At 52.7% G+C, this 17393-nt stretch overlaps 1 protein-coding gene across 5 annotated transcripts in view; it reads right to left on the reverse strand.

The window, feature by feature from the left end:
- Positions 1–788: 788 nt before the first annotated feature.
- Positions 789–17393, reverse strand: part of RPH3A (rabphilin 3A) — a 31963-nt gene continuing 15358 nt past the window's right edge. For 4 of the 5 annotated variants that reach the window (XM_027689573.1, XM_027689575.1, XM_027689574.1 and 1 more), the window contains 17 exons: positions 14532–14661; positions 13847–13933; positions 13263–13428; positions 12816–12860; positions 10078–10215; positions 9860–9955; positions 9658–9717; positions 9354–9584; positions 8319–8398; positions 7671–7745; positions 6435–6544; positions 5708–5834; positions 5302–5358; positions 4967–5118; positions 3884–3965; positions 3272–3368; positions 789–2916 (listed from right to left, as the gene is read on the reverse strand). In XM_027689573.1, coding sequence (XP_027545374.1) covers positions 2786–2916; positions 3272–3368; positions 3884–3965; positions 4967–5118; positions 5302–5358; positions 5708–5834; positions 6435–6544; positions 7671–7745; positions 8319–8398; positions 9354–9584; positions 9658–9717; positions 9860–9955; positions 10078–10215; positions 12816–12860; positions 13263–13428; positions 13847–13933; positions 14532–14661 — 1864 coding nt within the window. In that variant the 3' untranslated portion in view covers positions 789–2785. The remainder of the gene's footprint in view (positions 2917–3271; positions 3369–3883; positions 3966–4966; positions 5119–5301; positions 5359–5707; positions 5835–6434; positions 6545–7670; positions 7746–8318; positions 8399–9353; positions 9585–9657; positions 9718–9859; positions 9956–10077; positions 10216–12815; positions 12861–13262; positions 13429–13846; positions 13934–14531; positions 14662–17393) is intronic. The other variant, XM_027689576.1, reaches the window with a different exon arrangement.

Below are 17393 nucleotides of genomic sequence, written 5' to 3' on the forward strand. Positions count from 1 at the left end.
CCCACATATGAACCCACGGGGTTCATATTCCCACAGGGAATGAAAGAAGCCAAAAACCACATTTATTTTTTCTTTTCCAATAGTCTCACTTTATTAGATACCACATCAAGAGAGGATGTTGTGCTGCATGCAGCGGAAGACTGGAGTATTTCTAGTTCCTGTGTAACATTTTCTTTTTCTCTTAATAGTTGTAAACTGATATTTTGCTGAAAAATCACTGCATGCGACTTTGAATGCAAACAGCAGTAGAAGAGGCTTTTATTTTTATTTTTTTGTTTTTGTTGTTTTTCACCATTCCCAATCCAGATGTGCATGCTTTATTTACAACGAAAAGAAGTCATTCAGGGCAGAAATTACCATCAGAAAAACTGAGAAGAAGGTGGCAGAGACCAGGACCGTGGTTTGCACAATACTGAGGAGATTGGCAAGTTGCACTTGATTTTTGTGAGTGTAAAAAGATGATTTGAGTATCCTTTGTTCAAAGGGAAAGCAGGCTGGACAGAGAATGGCAATACAGGACGGGGTAATGGCAACCTTAATTGAGTTGTTCTGCACGTACAAAGGAGGCTGGGCTGCTGCAGGGCTTGGGGACATCAAGGAATTCCTTAAATAATGTTTTTTAAAGGTAATTTTACCCCAGTTACCCATTTCCCCAGCATAGCTCTGGGCCCAACTGCTGCTCTGAGATGAGCAGGGAGGTTTTGGCCAGATTGATCACTCTGGAAGGGACAGGGCAGCATAGAATAATTAAGGTTGGAAAAGACCTCTAAGATCAAGTCCAACCATTGATCCTAGAGTCCAATCATCCCACAGATGAACCAGATGGGCCAGAGCAGTGAGATTTCAGCACAGGACACAGAGGGAAACCATCCCAAAGAACAGGGTCATTTCAGTCTGGGTCGTGGACAGTCTGGTTCAGAGATCTCACTGGCACAGAGTCAAGAACTCCATGAAAGAAGGGCAAAATTTTCAAGTATCCTCTTCCATTGCACTCTCTGTGCCATAGGATGAGTCTGGGGTGATGGAAGAGGTCTCCCAGCTCAGGCCGGACAAAGCAGAGGATGCACAGGGTGGTTTAGGTTGGTTTTCCCCACCTGGTGGTCCAAGGATGGGGAGCATGGGGGCTGCGGGAGGCAACACAGACCTCCTTGGATGTGTAGACCCTGGGCTGGGCTGGGGCAGGGCTGCTCTGCAGCAGCAGCATCACTCCACACATGAGGGTTTGTGTCACCCAGACCTGGTGACACTACTTGGCACAGAGCTACGGGGACGGTCACGGAGTGTCAGCATTCAGAGGAAGTTCTGCTGGGGGAAAAAGACAATTTAAAGAAAATATCAAGAAAACAACTCATCCAGCTCAAAAGAAAGAGCTGCCCAGGCCACAGGACAGCTCCCCAGCCGACTGCAGCAGCGGGTGCACGGGGAGGCATGGACTGAAAGGGTTGAGGTTTCATACAACATGCTCAGTGTGTAGCCCACTGACAATATATTCCATAGTGCTTATTGTGCTACTATCAACTATGCTTGAGGTTGTCCAGAGCCAGCAAATGGTACCAAACCTGACCAGCATCAGTCTGAGAACGTCTTTGCTCTCCTGCTATCAAGGACAGATTGAACAGCTCCAGGAGATAACTAAAGCGCAGGTTGAAGACAGTGGTTCTTGTGCAGAATAGGAAAAAAAAACCAAAACAAAACCAAAACAACCGAAGTTTGGAAGACCTCTAACTGTCCCAGCTAATTTCAGTAGTTGTGGTGTTTTGAAGCAATTCAAAGCAACAATCCTTGCACACAGCTACTTGGTGGGAAGTGTCATCTCCCTCGGCTTCCCTCCTGAGCGTGGCACGGCAAACGCTCGGCAGCAGGAGGGGTGGTCTGAGGGGGCCCAGGGACTGCCCTCAGGGCTCAGTCACTACTACACAGCTCAGAGGTGAAGAGGAGGTAGTCACAACCTTGAAACACGGGTGGGCTCCTACAGCAACAGTGTGTGAGTTCCTCAGGCAAAAGGAATCACATGAACCAACCCAAACCTGCTTCCCTGCGAGCACAGAGCTCCCTATTCCTCGTAACTGTTATTGTGTTATTGGTGGATCTTCTCAGCAAAGGATGTACCACAATATTGCTCAAGTGGACCAAACCAGAAGTAAAGCTCAAGCAGGACTCGCAGGATTACACCGGTGACACAGGCTTTGGCCTAATCATGACAACACAGACACCAGGAGACGGTGACGACCCACACCAAAGCCAAAGAGCTTTTTCATTATTGCAACTGAGGTATCAATATCACACAAGCAGAACAGGCCGATGCTCCAACACCAGCACTCCACACCCCAGTGCCTGGCAGGAGCACGGCCAGACTGGTGGTTGCACATCCCACTGGGAGATACCAGAGCCACGAGCCAGTGGCAATGGGATGAGCCAGAGGAGCAGAGGCTGGAGGAACACAGAGCATCGGACACACAACGGGAACGCTACCACGGGGCGTGTGAGACCAGTGAGAGAGAGGAACAGTCAGGAGAGAACTATTGCTTGACAAAATTACACACCAGGGGAACTCAATGACCTCCCTCCCAAAACAAAAAACAAACAGAGGAAGAGAATATGAAAGATCTGGGTTGGTTTTTAGGTGGAGGTGAGGACGGAGGATGCTCAGAGGAGGCAGAAGAGCATCACTGCCCTGGGACCAGAGGCTGTAGCAAGGCATGACTGCGCTGGAAGACGGACATCAGAGATCTACAAGGGCTTGGCAGAGGATGGGCAGTTGGGGAGCGTGGGGCAGCAGCTCCCTTTAATCACTGGCAACGTGGTTCTCGTTTTGGAGGGTGTGCCAGCGCTCAATCTTCTTGTCCTTGTTCTTCAAACATTCATACCAGTGTTTCAAGCGCTCGCCCTTGGCCGTAATGCCGAGCTGGCAACCGCCTGGGAGACAGGGAGAGAGGAGACATGGCATTCAGAGGGGATGCTGATGTTCCAGTAAATCCCTCCATAGGGACAGAACTCACATTTGCAACGCTTTTTCCACCCCCTGGATCAAAAATCTCATGGAAACACCCCGAGATGCTTTGCTTGCCCAGAAGGCCCCCCCGGGATGCAGGAGATGGGGCAGCACAGTGGGTGCAGTGTATGTGGTGGTCTGATACAAGCACCCCACCAGCTTCCATGGTCCCACCTGGGGTTTCTCACAGGGCAGGTGACCTACACACCCCTCCCATACAGCAAACACTGTCTTGGGCACCAAAAAACACACCCCAGAGTGCAGAGACTTTCAGCTCACCAATGTAGTCATTAGATTTTCCGATGTCGTAATCCCAGACTGAAATGTCCAGTGACTTCTTGGCCAGATCACTGTGTTTTATGTCATAGAAGAACTCCTGCAGAAGGAGAAAAACACATCACATAAAGCATTCCAGGAAAACACCCCCCAAAACCTGCAGTTAAGGGATTGCACATGTTCTCTGTAGAGCCTGGATTCAAAATCCAGTGAGAGAAGAGTTAAAAATTAATGAAGGGAAAACGCTCCTTCCCTGTAGCACCTCTTCTCAGGACAACAGGAGCTGAGCTCACTCCCTGTACCTATGTGAGCCCTTTCCAGGTGTCCCATCAAAGCAGAACCAGTGGTGGGACCTCCCCAGGGGTGCCCATCCCACCCACACCCCCCAGCCAGGGAGACACAAGAGTCAGCAGCACCAGCAGCAGGGAGGCTTCAGGGTTTACATGCTGCCTGGCCCTGTGGCAAAGTCATTCCCAAAATACTCCTGGAAACAGAAGTGGGAAAGGAGACTGAGCAAGGAGTCAAACCTCAGAGAGTTTGTCTTCCACCTCCTCCACACAACACAGTAATTAGCTAAATTGATTTATTAATATAAAAAAATAGATCCATCCCTACCTCGTTAAACTCAGGATTCAATGTTTTCTTCTTAATCTGTGTCTTGTGCTTGGCCTTTTTTCCCATATCAGGTTTCAGCCAACTGGGGGTAACAGAAAACAGCTCAAAACTCAAGTGCAAGAACAGTGGGAGCTTATAAGCTTAAAAAGTGAGTTTCTGTGCTAGAAAAAAAGGCACTGACTATATTTATTTAAGGCCATTCTCCCCATCTTCTAGAGGATGTGGGAAAAATGTAGGGCTGGGGCTGTGAAGCCTGGACAGAGATTCAGAACTCAGTTATAGAGTTGAAATAATTTAAATCTATGTTCGAAGTTGATTTTAAAATGCAAGTTCACCATCTCACGTTTGTGGAAATGGAAAAGATAAAAAAATAAAGAGAGACTGAGAAGGAAAACTGCTCAGTTCCACCTCAGCTATAAAGAGATGTGCAAAATGTTCAACGTGAGAGTTATTGAAGGGGTTTTAGGGAGAACAGAGGTATTTTCTGAAGGCAAAGTGAAAACAGCAATGATAACCTCACCAGCAATGACTGCAGGGTCCTCACTGTGTCACAGTTTATGAGGTTGGAGTTAAAACAACTTTATTCTCCCATGTTCCCAGGAGCCACCCAACCATCAGAGACAGAGATAGACAAGATGATCCCTGGGCTCCCAGCTTCACCCAGCACGTGGGATTATGAGTCAGGAAGTGGGGCATGGAGGGACATCAAGCCACCCCTGCCCTGCAGCCACAGTGGGTCAGAGATGGAGAGAAGGACCCCTTGTTCTCCTTGACATGAGGTCAAAGGTTGGACTCAATGGTCTTGGAGGTCTTTTCCAATGATTCCCTGATTCTACATGAGGTGACCATTGCGTCTGGGCGTTTGAGGACCTACAGGGAGCAATGGAGCCAAGGGCTGGGTGAGTCTCAGCCACAGTGGGGGCACTTCCACCGTGCACAGTCACTGCTGGTGGACAGCTCCTCCTGCACGAGGTCTGCAGTGGCTTTGGAAGGAATTCCCAGCCCACCAGCTGCTGCCCGAGGACAGCAGGTGGCTCCCTGCCCATGGGTTACAAGCCCGAGCCATCCCCAGGGCTCACTCACAGCTTCACGAAGGGGTCCGAGTACCCGTTGGCGTCCATGGCTGCCAAGTGCACGCAGCGCACGATGCCCACGATGAGCCCACCCTGCTGGGTGCTGTACATGAGGGACACCAGGATCTTCCCACGCTCCTCCACATCCCCACCACGATCTACCTGTGAGAGGAACAGACCAGAGATGGGGACAGGGGAGCTGAGCCAGGAAAATGTCCACAGCAAGACAGATGAGACAAGGTGGACAGAAGGGAACCTCATTCTCCATGAGGGGTGGGAAAACAAGCTTACACACGAGATGGTGGGTGAAACATGCAGGGAGCATGTTGTCCTCCAAGGACTTACCTCCTCTTCATACAGAGCCATCCCACGGGATGCACCAGTTGTTCCAGCACGTTTCGTCTTGGATGGGAAAGGGAAAAAGAGACTGCCATGAGTGACCACAGCTGGGACAGAGCTCTGGGGGCTCAGCTCAGCTCCTCTGCTGGGCTGAGGAATGTCCATCTGCTCCATCAAATTTCACCTCAGCAGATCCAACACTGGGGAGCAGAGCTCAGGGACTGAGCAACCTGCCCTCTCCATCTGCTCCATCATATCAGACCAGACCCAGGTGGGAATCCAGCTCCTGAAGGTGCCAGTGAAGTCAGGCACCTCCAGCTCCAACCCCAAACCCACCCCAACCTCCCTCACGTGCCACTTGTTTGCAACCCCAACACAAAGGGCAGCAGAAGGAAATCTCTCAGACACTCACTGGTATTACTCTCTCCAGGCAGATGTTAAAGTTCTTTTTCTGATTCGCTTTGAGTTTTTTCAAGGAAACTCGAGTTTCTCCAATAAACTCGTTGTGGCCAAATTTGTCTTCATCACACACAGAGATCCTGAAGGGAAGAGGAAAAGGTGGAACATCAGCCAGGTTGAAGCACCACCTCACTCTAGAGCTAAACCCACCTCTGCAGGGGCACTGCTGGAGGGGTGGACTGAGCAAAGCCCCCCTAAAACCACCCTCCATCTATCTGTCCTCTGATAAGAGGAGGAAGAAAATCAATCTTCTGGTTGGCCAAAAAAATCAACATTTTTAATATCTGCTCTGTGATAGGGCAAGAAATCAACAGTGGAAAGGTGGAAATTTTCTGCAGGAAGGAAAACACCAAAAATTTTTAGAGATTATTTAAATAAACATCTTAATATTTTGCTGGGATATTGTTTGATCAGCACAGATACACAATATGCACATCTCCACACTGATAAGAATTAAAGCGATGCCAATAATTTAATATTAAATTACAGGGCCAAAATGCTTTTTCTCCACTTAAAAGGACCATCCAAATCAGAAAGTTCATGGTGATTTTTAACCAAAACCTCTGTGCTTCCAGGTGCCCCATCACCCCCTGTACTTTGCTGCAAGTGTTCTCCTCCATGTGAGGAGCCCCACAGTCCCCATCCCACCCCTCCATGGGATCCCAGGCTCCTCCGCTTGCCTGAGGGTTTTCCTCTGCATGTCCTCATCTGTGATGCCGTGGTACACCAGGGTCTCGTTCCACACGGGGTTGCGGGTGTTGCGCAGCGTCTTCGTCCTCAGCTTGTTTGACTGCAATGGCAAACAAACCAACCACGGCATAACTACACCCCTGAGCTCCCCCCCACCGAAATCCCAGCTCCTGGCAGAGATGCTCCATCCCATCTGGCTCACGAGAGGTGGTTTGACTGGGTTGTGCTGGTGAGGCATCAACTCCAGGTGAGCATCACTAACCCAACAAGGTGGACCTTTACAGGAGCACCGGGGACTCGGTGACACATGGTGGCCAGGGCAGCCTTCACTGCCCAGTTTTTATCACTCCCTGGGGTCTATTCCCTCAAGGACACTTGTACAAGGAAGAAGGTGCACAAGGCAGGCTGTGGGGGCTCAGGTCATGGCTCTCATGGTCTAAAGGAGGTGGCAGCTGGGGAATCGAGGAGCTCTGCCACTTGGTCATGTGTCTTTCACAAACACATGTTAAACATCAAAAAAATTAAAAAAAAATTCAGCAAATGAGAGCAACAGAAATCAAAGCAATTCCCAAGATCATAACACCTTGATTTACTCTGCACAAGATCAGAAATCCCACATACATAAAAGCAAACCAGTAAATATCAATCCAATGGGTTTATTTTCTGTTTTCCCCTTGTTTTATACTTAGTTCCTCTGAGCAAAAATCTGCTGCAGGGAAAAAACTCTGCACCCTTGAGCAAAGAGCCAGCACTGCTGGGCCAGTGCTGGTCATCCCTTCCTCCAAAGTTGCCCCACTAAGATCAGCTTAGCTGGGCTGGGGAGGCAGATTTCCAGGGATTTCTATGATAGAGCCAGAGTTTCCTCAATGGTTCTCTCCTCACACCTCTAACAAGAACATGTTGCAGTTTAAAAGCAAATGAGTAGTTCAAATTTTGGCAATAAATAGATTCTTGGTCAGATGTTTTGTGATGCATTAACAGTGTTGCCTCCTCTGGAGCGTCCCTTCATCCCTGAGCAGATTCCTGCCTGCAGGATGAGCTGTTCCTTGGGTCTGGGAGAGCATCTGTGAACATCATCACTGTTCAGAGACACCCCCAGGGTAAAACAGCAGCAGTGAGCGAGAAATCAAGGGGGAAAATCTGATGAAAGGAAGGGGCCTGAGGGGGCTCTGAGAAACCTCTGCTCCATCCCAGTTCAAAATGCACCAGACCAGGCAAAGCCTCACCTTGCTGGCTCCAGGCAGGAGGTGCAGCTTCACGTAGGGATCAGCCAGGCCGTTGGAGTCCATCGGTTTTAAGCCCTAAAAGATGATTAAGAGAACATGGCACATGAATCCTCCTTCAGCTGAGCCAGGGAAGAGAAGAAGCTGCCCACGAAGCAACTCAGCAAAGAGAAAACGTGTTCAGTGAACCAAGAGCCTCGTTCTCTGCCCCGAGCAGTCGTGGGTGCCACAATGTGCTGAAACATCAGACTCACTCAAGGAAAAATCATAGAATTATAGAACCACAGGATGGTTTGAGGTGAAAGACACCCCAAATATCACCGAGTTCCAACTCCCAGCCATGGGCAGGGACACCTTTCAACAGACTTGTCCAACCTGGCCTTGAACAGTTCCGGGCATGCGGCAGCCACAGCTTCTCTGGGAAGCCATCCCAGTGCCTCACCATCCTCACAAATCTCTTGGATTCACTCAAGGAAAAGCCCCCCAACTTTCCCCAGCCAGAAGCAGTTGTGCCAACAGGGCCAGGTTGTCTCCCCCAAGGGAGCAGCCTCTGTCAGCAGCCACATGGCTTCCATCTCATCACACCAAAGAAACTGGAAGCCAGATGGACCTTAAACTGGGGACAAAATGGGAAAAAAGAGAAGCACTTACCTTGGCCTTGATGAGGGTGCAGTGCAGGGAGCTGTTCTCCTGGTCGTAGAGCAGGCTGAACTCCAGAGCTCCCAGCGTGGCTGACAGAGAGGGAGGAGGAGTTGGAAACAGAACCTTGTTAAAACCCCAGCCAATAACTGATTTAGTCAGCCCCGATTAGTAATAATTAGAAAGATTTGTGGGTCAAATGTAGAAGCTGTTTAACGCACATGAGACTGTGCTGGCACCGGCCAAACTGCCACAGATCCAGCTGGATTTGGGAGCTTTGGTCAAAGCCTTACAGAGGAAGGACTGCCCAGGGAGGGCAGCCTGGGACTTTGGAGCTGGATTCAGTATTCACCAGGCAGAGCAGGAGTAACCCTACAAACCAACTCAGGGACAGCGTCTTCTCCCAAGGTTGAGAGCCAGAGTTTGGCCCCCAAAACCAACTCAAGCTTGTCTTCATGTGATCACCAGGAAAATACGACAGGGATGAAGAGAAGGTACAGAACCTCAGCTGGGTCCAGCTGCTCCTAGCCGAGCACCTGTTCCTGGCCCCAAGCAGCTCTTCCCACCCAGGATGTTCTCCCACAGATGCTCACCCTCCCACAGCAAACACCCTTATTTTTAGGGGAGCAAATGGCTGAACACCAAGATCTCAGGGTGCAAAGGGACTGCAGCCACCAAGCCCTTCCTAGACAGGCTAGTGGTGTTCCTCAGAGCAAAGGATGCTCGGATGGAAAGAGGCAGATGCCTTAGGGACTCCAGTATGGAAACAGGAAGGTGATGTAGGCTCAGAGACTGAATCATCACATCAGAGTTCAGTGTTTGGTGCAAAACCAACTGCAGATCCTGTGGGCTGCATGAACTGCACTGAGCAGGGACACCCTGCAAGACCCTGCCCCGATCACAGGGAAGCAGAGTTCCCCAAGGATTCTCCCAGTCGGAGACCCACCACCTTACAGTAGGAGTCAGGCTCCCCCAGAGATCATCTCCTCAAACTCCCATGTTTCCCAAAGAACAGCTCCCTCCCTTCCATGCACCCTGGGTACGTACTGCCTTCATCAGAGTCATAGCTGTTGGCATCCTCCTCCTCCTCCTGGGGCTGCTGCTGCTGCTGCTGCCGCTGCGGGGCTGCGGATGCGGGTGTGGCGGCGGGGGGCTGCTGGAAGGCGGGGGGCTGCCAGGCCGGCCTCTCCTCCCTGGCGGGGGGTGCAGCGTAGCCCCCTCCTCGTTCCTCCCTGGCGGCGGCGCGGGCCGGCTCTGAGGGTCCCAGCGGTGGGCTCGCTGCGGGAGGGACCCCGTTAGCCCCCGGTGGGCTCTGCCCCCCAGCCCCTCACAGACAGGCCCCCGCTCTTACCTTGTCTCTCCGGGAACCGCCCGCCCGCCCCGGGGCCCGGCCTCGCTGCTGCCGGCGGCGCTGGGGACAAACGCAGCATCACCAGGGGGTTCACCGGGAGGTGCTTCCAGCCCTCTCCCCCACCCCAGCACCGCAATTCCACAAACAAGGCATTGGGGTGTCCCCAGGGACTGTTCCTGGCTGCATCCCCGTCACATCCTACCTGCGGGTGCTGCTGCCGGAGCGGGACCCGCAGCGGGTCCGGCAGTGGCTGGTGGGGGTGGCCGTGAGGCTTGAACAGAGTTGGTTCTCTTCACACCTGCAAGGAGGGGGCAGAACCAGCCCAGACAACCCTTAGACAGTTGTCAGCCTTATGCCCCCCAGCCCTCTCCTCCCAAGGGTGCAGAAGCAGGCACAGGGATGCAGGAGCACAGTTCTCACCAGGGCTCCTGCTGACCCCGCTCTCGGCACCGTAGTCCCGGCTCTCGGTGTCCGCACCGGTGTCCTCGCTGCCACACGGACCCGCCCGGCCCTCGGCCGGCCTGCGGCTCCCCCTGGGGGATGCCGTCGTGTCGCTGCCTGCGGGAGAGGGATAAAGGCAGCTGTGAGGCTGGAAAACCAACCTCCCACCCCTGGGTGAAGCCCAGTCTGGGTGTCAGCAAGAGGAGGAGAAAGAGGATGGGCACAGCCACTACGGCATCACCCCCAGAGTTTTGGGGACTGCAACAGGAGGGCTCTGCACCACCAAACCTTCACACAGCAGTCAGGAAAGCCCAAAGGACACACCAAACCATGGGAACACCAAGAAATGCAGGAATCCCATGGGAAAACAAGGCCAGAGGCATCCATCACCCAGTCCTCAGCACCCATCAAACCCCTAAGGCACCACAGTTCCACAGTCCCCAGGACGGGGATCATATTTTCCTTTTGTTGATCATCTTCCGTTTATTAACGAGACAAGGGTGGCAGCTGCCTCTGCCTCTCACTTCCATCACCCAGCAGATAAATCCCAGCCACACGCTCCAGGGTGCCCGGAGCGCTCCATGGTGACAAATTGCAACCCACAGATGTGATGGAAAAGGTCCCGGCGCTCACCTGGCTGGCACTGGAGATGCCAGGTATAAATCTTGGCTGTGACATAAATGGGATGTTTCTCCTTGGCTGGGCTCTCAGGGTCACCGGAGAAAGTGAAACGCAACAGATTGTAGGTGGGGGAGAGGAGGGAGGGAAAAACACCGGGATGCTGAAGAGCAGAGGGGAGTGGAAACGAGCATCCAGGCCCAGGAGCCCCGTGGTGCAGAAATAGCAGTGCAATAAATAATTTTCCAAGGGAGCTTTAGGAAAATCATGGGCACGGCGTGAGCATGCTGAGCACCGGGAGGGACCTGCAGAGCTGGCAAAGCCTCCCGGACTTGCAGGAGCCAGAGGCTCAATAAAAGCTGCCTGTTGTGGGGCTGGGAAGTTCAACAGCACCAGCTAATAATAATGGCCAGTCTTCGCGAACGAAGATTTGGGGAAAGGTCTTTTACCTTTCCAGCCTGCGCAATGGATTTTTTAGGTGAGACACAGCCTGCGCTGAACTGAGCCCACCCTTTAATCCTAAGGTTCATCTGCCGGGGCCAAGCAAGCTTGGACAATGGCAGTGAGGTCCTCAGGACGTAGGTTTGTTTAGAGTGACCTTCTCATAGATGGATGGCCTCACAGGGCTAACGAGCTACCATCTGCCCGGGGGACTTGGGATTCGAACCCGTGGTCGCAGCAGTGAGAGTCCTGCATGCTAACCACTAGGCCACCAGGGGTCCCCAACTGTTGCGATTAAATTGCCTTAATTAAGTAGTTTCCCCAAGTGCTGCTGCATAGGAAGGGGAAGATCATCAGTTGGGAGAACCAGGCTGGGCACAGGCTCATGTAGAGCTCCCTACAGGGCTGTGACTAATCCCAGGTACCCACAGCGGGTGCCCCCCCATGGGGCTCACCCCAAAACACCACCCAGACACGTAGGATGTGTCTCCATCGTGGGGCTGGAGGGAACAGAGCTCAGAAATACGGAGCCACAACTGGGAACTCAAGCACGGCCACTGTCATAACAGACTCTGGGCTAAAGGACAGGTGGGATGGAGGGGACAACACCAGGGGAAATGTCCTCTCAAACCCCTACTGCCTCCTTCGTAAGGAAGGAGGGTTTGCAGCCACTGTGCTGCTCCCGTCTTGATGATTGTCCAGCCAGGGGCAGGTGGTGTTGAGGGGGGTCTGGAATCCTCAGCACCCTGATGTGGAACTGTGAAAATGGGGGATGTTACTCAAAATTAACTCCCAGTGAGACCTTCTCAGTCTCTCCAACTCCCTGACAGGAGGGTGAAGCCACGTGGGGGTCAGACTCTGCTCCTGGGGAACAAGGGACAGGACAAGAGGAAACAGCCTCAGGTTGTGCCAGGGGAAGTTTAGGTTGGATATTAGGGAACATTGCTTCACTGAAAGGGTTGTCTAGCCCTGGCACAGGTGCCCAGGGCAGGGGTGGAGCCACAATCTCTGAAGGGATTTAAAAGCCATGTAAATGTGACACCTGGGGACATGGGTTAATAGTGGCCTTGGCATTGCTGGGGGAATGGTTGGACTCAATGGTGTTAGAGGGCTTTTACAAACTAAATTATTCCATGATTCTAAGTGGTGGAGGGGGCAAGGTATTACCACAAAAAAACCCCAGTGCATCCTCCCCCTGCTCTGCCTCCCGTGCACGGCACAAGCCTGGGCACAGCTCTGTGCTGGTGCCCTTCGGTGGGGGAAACCAGAGCAGAGCAGCTCAGCTGCTCCATCCCTTGCAGACATGCACAAGCCCCCACAAGCCTCCAGGAGTTTCTCCGGGAGGTTTTCCAAGGACTGCCATTAAATAAGCAGAAAAATCTCCTGCCCCTCACAGCAGGACCCACCACCCACAGAGGCAGCTCCGCTCAGCGCTGGAATCGCAGCCGCTCAGCTCCGGCGTGTGCAGGGGGTGGGGAAGCCCAGGAATAACTCAGTCCCCGCGTGGTGGGCGGCAGCAGCAAGGAGAGGTCCTGCTGCAGCCTCCCATGGGAAACTCTGCGGGAAAACGTCATGGGAATGGAGGGAGGGAGAGAGGGGACTCAGCACAGGCGGCACCAGGGCAGTGGCACGGGGAGAGGGTGAAGGCCGGTGCTTACCCTCGGCGTCCGGCTCGGCTGGGGGGGGCCCGGCCTCCGCCTGGCCTTGGGGGCACAAACAGAGCGAGAAGGGGTGAAGCTGCAGCCCACACTCCTCCCAACACCAACCCTTATTTCCCTTTTTATTCTTATTTTTCCCAGGCTTCTCCATCACCGTGTTCATACCCAGGCACTGCCCAAACTCCTGATCCCCACCCGGGGCTGCTTTGCTGAAGGATGTTCCTGCAATCCCATCCATCCCCGACTTGGACAGCCTGGATAAAGCCTCCGCAGGCAGGGAGGGCACCAGGACCATTTCTACGCTCTTTAGGACACAGGCAGCAGCCACAGGACTGCTCTGGTGCTTTTTCCCAGAGTTTTCCCATGCCAACAATGTGGAGAGACCCAATACCACACTGGGAGCACCCCTGGCAATGCTGGGGGGGGTCAGTACTCGCTGTCACCTACCTCGGGTGGGTGCCCGGGAGGACAGTTTGGGGTCCGGGGTGGGCGGCTCTGCCAGGCTGGGCTCGCTCGGGGCTTGGGGTCCCTTGTTCTTGCTGACGGGCATCTGCTGGGGCAACATCTGCTTGGGCAAACCCTTGAAGAACCAGGCACCAGAGCGCTTCCATACCTGGGGGAGCAGGGAGAAGGCTGGCATCCATGTCTTGGGAGGGATCCTGGGGACTTCATCTCCCTGCACCAGCAGGTGGAGGACACGCAACTCCATATCCCCACCCTGCAGCCCATGCTGTTAACTAATTAACTCTTTGGCTCATGTTGCAGGCAGCAGACAGTCAATCTCTGCCCACAACAGCCTCTGCGACACCAAGACTTTGTTTTGGACTAATAAATGTCATTTTATGTAGAAAACAAGACCATGCTGTGAGAACCAGGCTCGAGCAGCTGGGCAAGGCTTAGTGGTGCTGAAAATCCCTGGGAGCTTGAGTTGGTCCCATCTGGGAGGTCTGGGGTGGGGACAGTGCACAGGGTGACACCAAGGGCAGGGACCATATCCATGGGGCAGGGGGAGCCCGGGGGGCCACACTCACCTCCCGCTGCTCACTGCAGATCTTGCAGAGCCAGATGGCGTGGGGCCGGTTGTTGGTGGTCTGCACCCCGCACTTGGTGCAGACATTCTGTAGGGAAAACAAAGTTCTGGCCACCCCAAGGTCCCACCACACCAGCACCACCAGCGGGACGTTAATGAGGGCTGGTTAACGAGAGCTCTCCCAGCAGAAGCACCAGTGAGCACAGAAACCCTCGGAGATGTCCTCTCATGCCACGTGTGGAGGGATGTGGGGCTACAGAAACATGCCCCCAAAGACTGAGATTCCCCCTGGGCTGAGATGCTCTCCCAGATTTGTCAATAAAACCCTCCCCAAGGATCGCCCTAATGCTCTGTGTGAGCCATGTGTGGCAAAGCAAACTCCTCCTTTCTCCCTGCTCAGAGCTGCAGGAGCTCCACTCTGCTGGACCCCCTCGCTCACAAGCACCCACCTCATTTGAAATTATAATTTCCAACTGCTAAAAGCCCGAAATTACAAAATAAATTGAATTAACAATCCCTGAGCCAGCCAGTCCACATGGCATCCCTGCAGCAGGTTCCTGCAGTCAGGAACAATTGCTGGGGGATTCCTTGGGGGCCACAGGCTGCGGGGATCAAGGATGAACTCTGAGGGTCTGGGAGGTGCTGTGGGGGTCCGGGGAGGTGCGGGGCACAGGGAGGGGCCTCACCTTCTTGCAGTCCTCACACACGACACAGGCAGACCCACGTGGCCCCAGCTGCTCCCCACACAGGATGCAGCGGTTCACCCCGTCCCCCAGCACGCTCCGGCGCATGTCCTCCAGCCTGGTCATCAGCCTCCTGGCAAAGAGGGGACAGGGAATGTCAGGAAAGGCTCAGGATATTGGGGTCAGGGTCCTGCTCCTGAGGGGCAGCCACTGCCTTTGGTCCGGCCGCTCCTTTTCCTTGGGCAGCTCCCAGTAGAGAATCTCCCCTTCCAACTATGGGAATGCAACCAGGGGAAAAGACGTCCCAGTGGGATATAATACTCCAGCATGTCCTTTATACTTTATATGGCACAATATTAACTTCTGCTGATGCAGCCAGAGAGCTGACACCAGCCCCAGCTCCACATACACACATGTGGAAATCCATCCAAGGCAGCATCTCTACAGAGAGCAGTTTGGCATCAGTGAAGCAGCTCTGTCCCCAAATGAAAACTTTTCCACCCAGTGATTGCTCATGAAGAGCTGCAAAAAATCCTGGAAGGGCTCTGGTAAGGACTGAATTAATTAATTAGCTTTCTTATTAATTAAGGAAAAATATTGCCTATAGTGGAAATTATGGAAATTCTTTAAATGAAATGCTAAAAGCCCACTGGAGAACAGGTTATAAAAACACACCTTTGGTTCCTGCAAAGGTAAAAAAAAACCAAACAGTTAGGGAAGTTCTGGAAAACCAGCACTGGCAAAAGGAGTTTGGGAAGCAGGAGGGAGCTGCCAGCATCGTACGCTCAGTTAACCCAGAATCCTGGTCCTAAAAATAGCACGAGAAGGGAAAAAGGATGCATTATTTATGCCATTCAGTGAGGAAGGAGCAGGAATGAAGGAAGGGAGGAGGAGATTCAAGCCCACCGGAGAGAGCAGCCCCCGAGGCCGCCCTTCCCCCCGGCAGCCTGACCCAAATCCGACAGAGCCGCGAACACGGCGCGGCACGAAAAACACCCGGCGTTGGAAAGACATTTTCCCACATGTCTGATGACACCTTTGGATTTATGGTGACTCGGCTGCCAACACCTCTGAAAGGTTCATAAACCATCTATGAGCTTCAGTCCACACAGGGTGCCTCTGGTTTGGTGTCCAGCCACTTGCAGGACGGCTGGTATTCCACGGGCTCCATGGGGAAAAGCTTGATGAAGGAACAGCAGCAAGAGGGGGAAAAATCATGCAATCATAGAATGGGTTGGGTTGGAAGAGACCTTAAAGATTATTTAGTCCACCCCCTGCCATGGGCAGGGATACCTTCCACTAGACCAGGTTGCTCCAAGCCCTGTCCAGCCTGGCCTTGGACACTTGCAGGGATGAGGCAGCCACAGCTTCTGTGGGCAACCTGTGCCAGGGCCTCACCACCCTCACAGGGAAGGATTTCTTCCTAAAATAAAGCACTGTGGGACGTGCAGCCTAGCACAGCCCAGAAATTCCTCAATGCAGTCAACAGGAGCATCTCAAAGCACTTCACCAGCCACCACATCAAGTCCAATGTGGGGATGCAGCTCTGTGACTCTGCAGACACTATCCAACCAAAGCCACATTATCACATCATCTCAGTTAGGTGGGAGACAACAGTTCTGCTAAAACCCACCGGGCAATCTCCCACTCCTCTCCCTGGGCTCCAGGCTGCCAGTGTGGAGGTGCCTCCTGACAGTTCTTAATGAACCTGCACAGCCCGTTCCCAGCAGGGAGATGGGACTGCTGGGCTGGGTGGGCAGCAGCAGAGCCAGACGGAGCCAGCAACGGGGAGAAATCGCTGTTTTCACAGTTGCAGTGTCACCAGACAGCAGATGGAGGAGTTCACAAGTTCCTTCAGTCTCCATCGCCCGCAGCTCTGGCAGCGACAGGACCACGGGGGCTCTAAAAACAGCAATTCTGGTTTGCAGCCTTTCGCTAAAAAATAACATCCTTGGACCATGGCAAGGGGATTTTGTGCTTTTCCACTTCATGGAGAAGGTACTCCAGTGCTGGATGGAGCTTGGAGCAACCTGGTCTAATAGAAGGTGCCCCTGACCATGGCAGGGGGTGGAATGAGATGAGTTTTAAGATCCCTTCTAGACCAAACCATTCTGGGATTTACTCAAAAGATGTGACTGTCCATCCCTACCCATCAGCACCCACCCCTGGTGCCTTTCCCAAGCTTCATGGCCAGCACATTTTGCTGCAAACACAGAGCTCCCAGCGACTTCAGCAGAGCTGCCTCATTCCATAACCCCCAGCCAGCAGTATTCCAACAAAAACCTGGAAACTGGCTGTTCCCCAAACGTTTCTTATTTAAATGAAATGAATCTCAGCCCATGCAATGCAGGGTCCCCACCAAGAGCCCCCAACAGCAACCAACCAGAAACCTCCAGCTTTTGTGGCAGCACATCATTCCCACCTCACCAGGGGGAATATTCTGGGGGAAAAGCCTTTCTTTTCCAAGCAGCAAAGCACAAGTACCTCCTGCAATCCCCCCCTCCGGCTGTGCTGCAAGAGCTCCAAGCAAAGCAGCTTCCCGTTGGAAATCTGCAAGCCCAAACAAACTTATTATAGAAACTAGAACAAATGGCACAATCAAAGGGATAAAAAAAAAAAAAGGAAAAAGCCTTTGCATTTCAAGAGATTCATTATTTAGCTGCAAAATCTCTCCCAGTCTCTCATTTAGCACAAGCGGCTCCTTAAGTGGTTTTTTAACCAGTGGAAGAGCTCAGCAGCCAGAACACACACCTGTGGCACCCGTTGCAAGCCAAGCACATTTCCTTAATTAAAACATCCCTTCAAGAAGGAAAAATTGGGCTTTTTTTTTTCTCCATGATTCAAATGCTGCTGGGAGAGAAGTGG

Source organism: Neopelma chrysocephalum, unplaced genomic scaffold, assembly GCF_003984885.1.
Source record: "Neopelma chrysocephalum unplaced genomic scaffold, ASM398488v2 Primary Assembly neopelma1_77, whole genome shotgun sequence".
NCBI classification, from domain to species: domain Eukaryota; kingdom Metazoa; phylum Chordata; class Aves; order Passeriformes; family Pipridae; genus Neopelma; species Neopelma chrysocephalum.